Genomic DNA, 11,419 nt, shown 5'->3' with positions numbered 1-11,419 from the left:
AACTAAAAGCTCTGTCTCTGCTGACCTCTGTGTGGGTCACCCGGGCAGTTGCTAAATAAGAAACCTCTTTTCCGGGGGTAGGGTGTGGCTTTGTTCTTAAGAGATGCCAAGACAGGGAAGCCGTGAGACAACAGTTTTGTTTTCTTAGAAATTTAATGGAAAACAAGTAGGTCAGCCTTGGGGCTCTCTGTTGGGAAAGGGGTGTCTCAGCCAGCTTGGCAGCTGTAATGAAACACCGCAGACCTTTATTTCTCAGGCCTGGGGGCTGGAGGCTAGATTGAGGTGCCAGCCGACTCAGTTTCTGGTGAGGGCACTCTCCTGGCTTGTAGATGGCCACCTTTCTGCATGTGTCCTCACGTACTGGAGGGAGAGAGAGCTCTTGTGACTCTTTCCTTACAAGGGCACTAATCCCATCATGGGGGCCGCACCCTCAAGGCTTCATCCAAACCTGATTACCTCCCAAAGGCCCCACCTCCAGACACCATCCCATCTGGGGGTTAGGACTTCAACATATGGATGTTGGGAGACACAAGCATTCAGTCCTTGACAGGAAGCAAAGTGGGGCAGAGGCTGGTGAACAATGTTTCATGAGCAGTAGTTTTTTGGGGAAGGTGTTCAGTGTTTCTGCAGAGAGCCCATGATCTCTGATGCTGTGGCCTCTAGCCCTGCTTCTGCTCCCGGGTGGTGCACGTCCTCTGGGTAAGCAAACGAGCCCCATCTGTGTGATGGAAACACCATCAGAGCCCCCTGTGTGTGACTGGGGAGGCCTCAATTGAGATGTCCTGTTACTGAAGCAGATCTCGAGGTCTAAAACTTCCATTTTGCAACCGTAGCCCGTTCAAAAGTGAAAACGAGTCAGTCTGATTACTTTTCATTGACGTGGCTTAGTTTCCCGTTTAGTGGGTGGAAGTTGTATTTATTTTTCCACAAAGTGTGTCTTTGCTGGCGAGACATCTGGGAGACCTAGGAACTTGTCTTTGAAGACTGTGGAGGGGAAAAAGCATCCTAGGAAATTATTTCTGTCTTTGTACTTGAAGGCAGGGGTGGCTGAGTTCCCACAGCCCTTTCCGCCTGAACAGTCTGATTCTCTTGCCCATCTGCTCTGAGCACCCCCAGCTCGTGCCCTTGGATGACCCCGCGTTCTGGAGGCTGGCCCGGGACGGCACCTTCTCCATCAACAGCATGTAGGCATTGCACCCTCACTGCTGCCCTAAAAGGTAGGCTTCACTCTGGGCTCTGTCCCAAGTGGACTTTGGGGGCCAGCCTGGGCTCTCGCCAGGGAGACTGGTCCTGGGGTCTGAGACTGCTCACGGGTTTCCAGCCGTGGTCGCTCGTGGGCCCAGTTCCCGACCAGGGAACCGGGTCAGTTCTGGGGAAGCTTCAGCTGCTCTAGTGAGCTAGCCAGTGGAGAAGGAGGGGATCCTCTGCTGGGTGTGGGTTCGAGCTGGGACCTCAAACATTCCTTCTTTCCCTTTGTTCAAATGCAGCTGCTCTGTGGCTGGGAGGCCACGGACAGCCGTGGGTTAACCTGCTGAGCCTGGCCCAGGAGCCATCGCTGCAGACTTTCACCCGAGTGTCCTCAGAAACCTTCTTCTCAACAGCAGCTCCTGGCCGGGCATTTCCTGGTGGCCTCGAGGTGTCCTGCGTGGGAAGTTTTGAGGGGGGTTATGTTGTAATCTGGGTATTGGAAACCATGGTTCCCCCTTTTCACAGGCCGCTAGGCCGGTGTCTTAAGAGAAGCGCTTTGTCATTTCTGAACCCGACCTCCTGGTTGAATCAGCACTGCCTGCTGTGCCCGCAACCCTCTCCCACTGACGTCCAGCAGCTTCATCTCCTGCGAGGTCTCCCTCTGGCCGAGGTGAGCCGGTGCTCAGAGCCCGGTTGCTGTGGGCAGTGGATTGGAGATGGTTTTGTCCTCCCGAGAGAAGGGGGATGGAGCTGACTCGTGTTCCACCTCCGAGCTCTGCGCCGGCCCTGCACGCGAGGAGCACCTGCGCTGATGACCGCAGCCCACCTGAGGGGGGCGAGCCCTGGGCACTTGCTCTTGTGTCCAAGAGCAAGAGGTGGGGTGGTCTCTGCAGGAGTTTGGAAAGTTTGGAGGCAGAATCTGCTCCCACTGTGGCTGATGGAACCGGGGTTGTTCTTGCCTTTGTGTAACGAGGCAGGGCCAGCCTCTCTCCGCACCCCACCCCGCCTGCCCTCATCATGTCACACCCCCTCCCCGTTCCCTTAGCACTTGGCCCGATCTTTTCCACTTCTCGAAGCGGGACCCTTTGGCCTGCACTGCTCTCAGATACACCCATTTCCACCAGCTCCTAAAAAGTCCACTGTCCTTTCTTTTCTTCCTGCTTTACATTATTATTAACTGAGGTCCATGCTTTATTTAGATGCCCTTAATTTCACCTAATGTCTTGTCTCTGTTCAGGGTCCCATCTGGACACCACATGACATTTAGTCACATCTCCTTAGGGTCCCCGTGGCTCTAATAGCCTCTCAGACCACCTTGTTTTGGTGACCTTGATAGCCTTGAGGGGTACGGACAGGTGTTCTGTAGGACACCCTTGACCGGGATTTGTCTGACGTGTTTCTCCTGATGAGGCTGGGGTGGAGGTTTGGGAGGAAAAGCACAGAGGTAAGCGCGCTCCTCAGGTCACGCTCATGGGGCGCCCGCCGTTACCGTGACTCATCACTGATCGCATGGCCCAGGTGTGTGGCTCACGGTCCCCGCGGCACAGGTGCCCTCTCCGCTCCTTCCACACTCTGCTCTCAGGAAGGACGTCGCCAGGCACAGTGCACACGCCCCTCCTTTATGGTAGAATAACTACCCACTTTGGGTGTTTTTACAAGGATTTGTCTCTTCTCCCCATTCATTTATTGATTCCATCGTTATATCGGTATGGACTCACGGACATTTATTTGATTCTTTGGGTTATAATTCAGGATGGCGTCCTTCTTTTTTTTTTTTTTTTGCGGTATGCGGGCCTCTCACTGTCGTGGCCTCTCCCGTTGTGGAGCACAGGCTCCGGACGCGCAGGCTCAGTGACCATGGCTCACGGGCCCAGCTGCTCCACGGCATGTGGGATCTTCCCGGACCGGGGCACGAACCCGCGTCCCCTGCATCGGCAGGTGGACCCTCAACCACTGCGCCACCAGGGAAGCCCCGGATGGCTTCCTTCTTGATCACATTATCCCAGCTTTCATGAATGGGAAGCTGTGTCTGCTGGCCGCTGTGTCCCTTTGACCCGTTCCCATCTCTGGGGTTTATTTATTTTTTAAAATTTATTTATTTATTTACTATTTATTTTTGGTTGCATTGGGTCTTCATTGCTGCGCGCGGGCTTTCTCTAGTTGCCGCAAGCGGGGGCTACTCTCCTTTGCGGTGCGCGGGCTTCTCACTGCGGTGGCTTCTCTTGTTGTGGAGCACGCGCTCTAGGCGTGCGGGCTTCAGTAGTTGTGGCTTGTGGACTCTAGGTCGCAGGCTCAGTAGTTGTGGCGCACGGGCTTAGCTGCTCCGCTGCATGTGGGATCTTCCCGGACCAGGGCTCGAACCCGTGTCCCCTGCATTGGCAGGTGGGTTCTTAACCACCGCGCCACCAGGGAAGCCCCTGGGGTTTATTTCTGAGTACTTTCTTACCTTCTGGCACCACCTGTGTTCCAGGCTCATCTTGTGTGTTTCCTGCACTCGTCCTAGAATCAGCCATTGCTCCAAGGAGCCCTGGGACCTTTCACTGGGGAAAGTGTCCGAAGCCCAGATCTGGGCTGGGTGTGCTTGTTGCCAGCGGGGCTGGGGGTGTTTCTTTAGAGCCCTCCAGCTGAGAGCAAGGAAGTACACATGTAGATACTGACGCCCATGTCCAGGGGTCTGTGCCCAGCCGAACCTGGTCTGGCCGACCTCTCTCACTCTGATGCATCATCTCCCCGCTTCTCAGCTGTAAACCCCATCTCAGGCAGTGGGAAACGCGCTCCCTGCGCCCCCATCCATTCCCCAATTGTTCAGTTGCAGCAGACAATGTGGGTCAAGGCTGCAATAGGGGGAGCACAGCCACGGCGGGGGCGGGCCCTTGGCCTTTGGCTTCAGGCCTCCCTCATTTCCAAAGTTACCCATGTTAGCATTCTCCCCTCCCCCTCCAATTAGTTCCTAACACCTGCTGTTTCTCTTTTTTTAAAAAATAAGTGATGTATGATATCGCTTATTTGCGGAATCGAAAAAGAAATGACACAAATGAACGTATTTACAAAACAGAAACATACAGAGTTAGAGAACGAACTTAAGGGTGGGGGGCAGGGATAGGGAGTTTGGGACTGACATGCACACACTGCTATATATAAAATAGACAACCAGCAGGGACCTACTGTATCACGCAGGGAGCTATGCTCAATAGTCTCTCACAACCTAAATGGGAAAAGAATTTGAAAAAGAATAGATACATGTATATGTAGGACTGGATCACTTTGCTGTACACCTGCAACTATCACACCATGGTTAATCAACTATACTCCAATATAAAATAAAAAGTTAAAAGAAAAATCACTTCCTCCAAGAGGAATTCTTTGGTTCAAATATCTCTGCTCCGTATTCCTCCTCTCCCCTAATTTCTCCTTTAATAACATTCATGGCGCTTTATTTTAATTACTTTTTTTATTGCCTGTATCCCCCAGTACACTAAAATTTCTACGGGCAGGCGCTAAGCGTGTCTTGTTCAGTGTGGTATTCTTACCACTCAGGACAAGTGATGTGTGCCTTCAACAAGTACGTTCTTGAAAAAATACTTGTCAAAGGAATAAATAAATAAATATGCCGCATTTATAAATATAAAGAAAAGAGCGATGGCCTCTTTCTGGGAACGGCAGCCTGTAGGTAGGGCCACGTCCAGGTGTGATCTGAGCCCTGGTGTCCCTCGGGCAGATGGACGAGATGGGCGCCTCTGCGCTCACGTCACCCTCCCCAGTGGCTCACGGGTACCTGTGGCACTTGCTGAGTGTGCGACCAGGCCACGTGCCACGTAGCTCTCGAGTGGCAGGGTTGCCATTTCCCGTATTTATACCCTGCAAACCGTTCACTTGGGTTTGTCCTGCCGCTTCATGGTCCTCCCGCAGCTCAATATCACCCCTTCTGTGCGTGTCAGGAATTTACCTTCAGAAGGCTTCTACCTCACTCCTGCACAGCCTATGTTGGATACCTCTTGTCAGTGGGAACATCTTTAAAACCCTCCAGTGGCAGGGAGTCTCCAACCCCTTCTTCTTGAGGCTGGGACATGACACCAAATTCACACGCCAGCTCTCTTGGGGCCCTTCCACACGTAGGAACGGATTTAATTCTCAGGACGCCCCCGTGGCGAGCAGGGTCTTCGGTTCAGCTCCCCTGGTGGGCCCCAAGCGGAGAGCTGCCCCGGGGTCCTCCGGACTCGCTCTTAGGCAGCGGGAAGCTGGAGCGATATTCCAGGACTTTCTCCGTCTTTCCTGGTGCCCCTCCGACCAGCCAGCATGCTTCCAGAAGCATCTCCTCTGGTTTAACGTGGGTCCTGGCACCGTCTGTGCGAGGGTTGAGGAAAGCCACCTTATGAAGCAGTCGCGAGACAGTGATTCTAACCTCAGGGCACCCACTCTCTGGAAAATGGGGGGGGGGGCAGCGTCAGCCACTCACGTACACTTAGCTTCCGGGGTGGCGGTTCCTCTCGGCCCTGAGAAACTAGACCAGAAAAATCTCATGCAACATGCAAGGGTCTGTGAGGGGCAGAGCTTGAATTTTCAAGGTTCAGAAGGTTGGCTGTTTGCCCCAGACTAGGAATCTTCACCTGCTGTCCTTGCACAGGGTCATGAGCTTCGTTGCACAAACAGGTGTTGGGGTTATGGAGTATTTGTGTTTGGTTTATATTTGATGGTTGACATTTTGGAATCCAATTATGTATCGAGACCTTGGTCTTCTCGCCGTATGTATTTTAGGTGTGAGGTTCAGTGTTTAATGCTGGGCACCTACCTCTGATGTGCGAACCTCACAGAGGCATCACAGCTAAACCATATGAAATCGTGCATATGAAACTTTTGAAAATTACAAGACACTATACAATTTAAAGAATCTTTAAAACAGCGGCGCCCTCACCTCCCCGTGCTGGGCATCTTTCAGGCCCTGGCCTCAGCCTCTAGGCTCACCTCTTCCGCTGCAGCTGTTGCTACGGAAACCAGATATCCACAGGTGTAGCCTACCATCGGCTTTCCCTGGTTCTCTGATACCTCCACCTGGGGTGCTAGGAGCCCACTTAGCCCCGGACATGTGAGGCAGCCTGACCCTTGGGGGCAAGAGCTGGAGGCTGAAAATGTGCCTTTCCCACGGCTGGGGGGGACCATCTGAGTGTCCTTCTGTGGCCTCCCTCGGTGGGTCCCTGCAGGATTGAACCCTGAGCCCTCCACGGTGGCAGCCCCCTTAGTGAGGTGCCCTGCTTCCTGGGTCGCTCTGCCCAGGTCCCATTCCACTGCCTGGAGTCACGTCCCCACTTAACCCTCCGGAGCAGAGTCCTCGTCCTGGGCGGCCGCTGGAGGTATGCAGGCCAGGCAGCTGCTGGTCTCCTTCGAGTAACATTATCATGTGGAATTATTATTGTAACATTGTCACCTTAACTGTAGAAATTGTACTTAGAAAAAGTTTAATATGTGATTGAATTTTAAAGGGTCAAAATAAATTCTGTGAGCTGGGTGCCTGAAGGTCAGCCAGGTTCCAGAGAAACGGAAGCCGGAAATGTGTCTTGGAGGCTATATCTTGGAAGCACTGGGATTTTGTTGGGATGTTGTGCTGGGGCTGGTGAGTGACTGGTACCCGTCTTGCTAATCCCCATGAGTGATGGTGCGGGTGTCTTGTGTAACCACTAACGCATCATAAACACACACACAGTTCCCTGGGAAACGAATGACACCAACACAGGCTTGTGTTCAATCTGCTGAAACTTGGGAAAAAACAGCTGCGCGGTGCCGAGCTGGGTGCAGGGCTCGCGCTTGGGCCCGGATGCAGTGTTTTGGGGTTCGCGGCAAAGTCTGTGCTCTATGGACTCGAGAAAATGAGGCAGGCGATGACTCGGGGTATAAAAATGTTCAAAACGAACTTTTATTTGGGGGTCGTTACAGAGGATGGAGTAGTCAGAGGAATACAATTCTGCACAAAGTACGGAGGGTAAATGTCCAGGGACGGCCTGGGGGCAGTGGAAGCATCACTTCCGACCCTACAAAGTTTGCTGCCACGCAGCCTGGCTGACAACAGACGGTGAGAAGGTCTTCGCTTCTATGTGAGTTTTGCCGAACCCAACGGTCTGTAAGGGGTGGTGGGAAGAGTGATAGCTGGTGTGCGGGCATCAGTGGCTTTTAAAACATAAGGCACAGTCGGCCTTCCCGAGGGGACCGGGAGCCTTCGCGTTGCCGGCGTTTGGGAGAAGAGGGCGCCGTCACCACGGGGGCTCGGAGAGCAGGGCTGCATCCACCCCCAGGAGCCCCCCGAGTGGGAACAGCGGGGGTGAGCTCAGGAGCCCGCAGGCTGCACGGCCTCCTCTGTCTATACCTCCCCGTGGAGTTCAATAAGTGGGTTATCAGTGGCGGCTGGGACTGCAGTGACTACATAGATACACAGGAAGAAGTTAGCTACACTGAGCATGGAACCATCTAGTACGGATGGCCTGAGAGGGAGGGTTCACGGTTTTCCATTTTGGGGGGGTCAGGGTGTCCTACAGATGCTACAGATGTGGGGAGAGTGGGCAGCGCCTTGGATGCCACGGGGTTATTTGGTCGAAGCGCTGGCGCTGACTTCCTTTGGTAGCCCTTATTTTATTATTCTTTTGGTTTGTTTTTTAAAGAAAAAAAATGAAGTCAATTTTTGGGTCGGCATCTGAGGTAATAAGTTAAGGATAAGCACCAAAGTGGCCCCCCAGCTGCGTGTCCCCTGGAGAAGCGTGTCCGGCGGGGTGGCCCCGACATCACAGGTTCTTCATGCACACCTGGCAGCGGCTGATGTGCGTGCGAATGAGGCCGGCCTTGAGTGTGTCGGCCGAGGGTGAGCCCTGGAAGCTCTGCTCGGGGATGGTGGTGAGCCAGAAGCTGTACTTGTTGGCATAGTAGTGGCAGGTGCCTCGGGCGCCGTTGCACTCGATGAATGGCGTGGCTCGGAAGTCCTCCAGGCAGCTGCCCGGTGACACCAGCGACTGGCCGCCCCCTTCGTCGCCCGCGGCCGTGTGCTGTGCAGGGTAGGGGGACGGGGCGGAAGAGATGCCGACACGTTAACTTTTTCTTTTAAAGGAAAAATAAAACAGCAAGGTCCTGCTGTAGAGCACAGGGGGCTCTGTGCAATATCCTGGATAAACCATCAGGGGAAAGAATATGAAAGAGAATGTATGTGTGTGTATAACCGAGTCAGTACGTGTATAACCGAGTCACTGTGCCGTACAGTGGAAATTAACACAACATTGTAAGTCAACTACGCTTCAATAAAGTCAATTAAAAAAAATAAAATCAACATGTGGGTGAGAACCAGAGGGTCTATTAAAATTAAGCACTAGGGAATTCCCTGGCCGTCCAGTGGTTAGGACTCCGAGCTCTCACTGCCGAAGGCCCAGGTTCGATTCCTGGTCAGGGAACTAAGATCCCGCAAGCCGTGCGGCAAAGCCAAAAAAAAAAAAACAAAAGAAAAAACAAAAAAATTAAGCACCAAAGTGCTTCCTGCTCTCCTCCTTTGCCAACGTTTATGAAGGGGGAGTACGGGTGCTTTGAATTTTATTATTTTTTTAAGAAAAGCTCTACTTGCTGATTTTTCTACAGTGAACACATAATACTAGTGTAATCAGTTTTTTGTCAATCAGAGGGTTGTTAAATTAGCAATTGGTTGCTTGAGATGATTCTGCCTGGGAGACCTGGCCAAGGGTTGGGGGGGATTTTCTTTGCCACTTTCAAGTTCTACTTTCTCTTGGTTTCATAAACATGTTTAGCTTTGACGAAGGGGCATGGCGCGGCCCCGGATCTCAAAGCTTCTCTCTAAAACGTGTCATCTGGCTCGGTCCAGCCAGCCCAGTGGTAAGAGTGGTGTCAGAACCCGCGCATTTAGAACAGGAACACCTCAGCCACGGTGGGCAGGGCACAGGTTAACCTGTCCTGTGAGATATCTGGGCAGAAGCCCAGTTTAACCTTTTCTTCAAATGAAGCAGCAAAGAACAAAAACCTCTGAATAGTTTTCTGCTCACAGAATGCGGAAGCTTCCCAGGCAGAGCTGCTGTGTGTTGTCGACAGAGACAAGCAGGCGCGTCTTCATGGGGCATCTCGAGCCCTGCTTTGGCCTGAAAGAGCCGAGGCCCTGCTGGTCCCCCCACGCATATGCACACACACACACACACGGGTGCAGACACACATGCACACACACACCCCTTTTCCAATGTGCTCGCCTCAGCGGACAAGCCTCTGGCTTTGGGACTCAAGCAGCTGATGTCTCCTAAGAGAATCACTCATTGGACACTCGGCCTGTGAGGACCTCATTTGAATCAAAAGGAAAAAGTAAACCGATGGCCGGCTGGAGACTTGCAGTCGCCACCAGACCAGCTTCGAGAGGGATCACTGAGGCGAGGGGGGGGCTGACGTCTTTGCTGTTGTGGCAGCGGTGGATCAAAGCGTGTCTTGTGTGCAGACAAGACAGGGGCCGTCCTCCGGACAGGCAGGGGGACGCTAAGCCGTGTGCTGGCTCTCCGGCATCTGTACCAGCAGGTGCTTCCGTGTTCTTGGAAGGGAAGGTGTGGGCAGCCCATCAGTGCTGCCATGGCTGTACAGCGGGGAGAGGGGACCGTGGCCCTCTTGTCACCCGCCTTGGGGGTGTCAAGGGCCAGGCTGGCAGGAGGCACTTACTGAGGATCAGGTGGGCTTATCCCTGATCCCGTGACACAGCTCAAGATGCCATTGCTGATAAAAGAAGGGCTGTCTGACCTTTCTGGATACAGTGTAATCACTCCCTTCACAAGGAAGAGGCTCGTCTTTCATTTTTGAATTTCTCGATGGGACCAGAGCTCTGTCCATCCACCAAAGCCCCCTGACATGATTAGCTCCTGAAAAGCAGACCGTTGCCTGTCCCAGCACAGAACTTAGTATCCTGTTGCTTTAAGTTATTGCAGCAGCAATACCTTAAAAATGTTAAAAAGCAACACGTGTTTGTCTTCTCCTTCTTTTTCCAGAATCCAGTTTTTTTCTGTTGTTTTGATAAGATTAGCAAACTTGGTATAATATATACATATATATATATATAATGTTATTAATATAATTTATGAAATATTTAACACGTTGGGCATCCGGTCAATATAGTGGAATTACGACAGTCATAATAAATATAAATTCAATACAAGACCCACCCTCCCCACTGGACTTTCCTTTCTCCCTCTGATGGTAAACAGGAAAATTGTAACAGATGCTATCATGACAGCCAAATTTATCCTAATTAAGGCTGTACAAAGGCCTGGTGGCAAATTCATGGGTCCCTTCTGGGTGGAGGCAGCTCCAGGCCTAACACGGCTCAATGAGCAAAACGCAGGCTGTATTCCAGCTCTCACTCCTCCCCCGGGCCAGGTGCCCTTGTGCAGTGCACCACCTGAACAACTGCCCTGATTAGTCTTACAAAGGCCAGGATGTGGCTGGGGAGAGGAGCTCAGTGTGCACCTGGGCCCGCGGGCTGAGAGACAGCAGGCAAGCACCACGTACCATGAGGAAGGAATATCCGATCCACAGGCTCCGCCATCCAGGCGGGCAGTGGGGGATGGAGACGTCCTGGCTGTGGACGGCAATGGCAACGGCCGGGGCCTCGCACACGGAGCAGCGGCTGATGTAGGGCCTGATGTCCTCCTCGGCCACAGGCATCATGGGCAGCGGGGCGGTGGTGGAGAGCCAGTAGGACTTGTCGTTGCGGCTGGCGTAGTAGCAGATGTCGCCAGGGTTGCAGTACAGGAAGGGCATCGTGCTGAACCGGGCCAGGCAGGAGCCCGCCAGCCCTGCGGTGCAGGGAGGGCCCGTCACGGCCGAGCATGCCGGGAGGATGCCCCTCCAGGCCCCCCGCGGGGGTCAGCCGTGTGCGGGGCGGGGTGGAGGGCGGGCTCGGGCTTTCCAATCCCTCAGGGGCTGACTCCACCGGCACTGTGCCCTTCCGAGGTTCCCGCACACCTCAGGACCAGGCTGGGTCAGAGGGAGGGGCGACTTGGCGAACAGCACCCCGGTGAGGCCCGTGTCGGGGGGTCTTAAAGCGCCAGCCCCCAGCACCCACCGATGGCATCCCAGATGGGGGCCTGGCTCATGGCACCCAGGTGCCTCCCAGATGGACTCTGCTTACTGTGCCCCCCAAATAACTCCACCAACTTCATCTTAGGGCCAGAGTGAGTTATTTCCCCTTTCACACTGACTGCTTTCCAGCTGAGCCGGG

At 53.4% G+C, this 11,419-nt stretch overlaps 1 protein-coding gene across 2 annotated transcripts in view; it reads right to left on the bottom strand.

Moving 5' to 3' along the window:
* Positions 1-7,074: 7,074 nt before the first annotated feature.
* Positions 7,075-11,419, bottom strand: part of COL4A2 (collagen type IV alpha 2 chain) — a 177,951-nt gene continuing 173,606 nt past the window's right edge. For both annotated transcript variants that reach the window (XM_060129545.1, XM_060129546.1), the window contains exons 47-48: positions 10,708-10,994; positions 7,075-8,213 (exon numbers count right to left, since the gene is read on the bottom strand). In XM_060129545.1, coding sequence (XP_059985528.1) covers positions 7,956-8,213; positions 10,708-10,994 — 545 coding nt within the window. In that variant the 3' untranslated portion in view covers positions 7,075-7,955. The remainder of the gene's footprint in view (positions 8,214-10,707; positions 10,995-11,419) is intronic.

Source organism: Lagenorhynchus albirostris, chromosome 18, assembly GCF_949774975.1.
Source record: "Lagenorhynchus albirostris chromosome 18, mLagAlb1.1, whole genome shotgun sequence".
NCBI classification, from domain to species: Eukaryota; Metazoa; Chordata; class Mammalia; order Artiodactyla; family Delphinidae; genus Lagenorhynchus; species Lagenorhynchus albirostris.
Note: the sequence above shows the minus strand (reverse complement) of the source record. Positions and strands in the feature narration are given on the sequence as shown.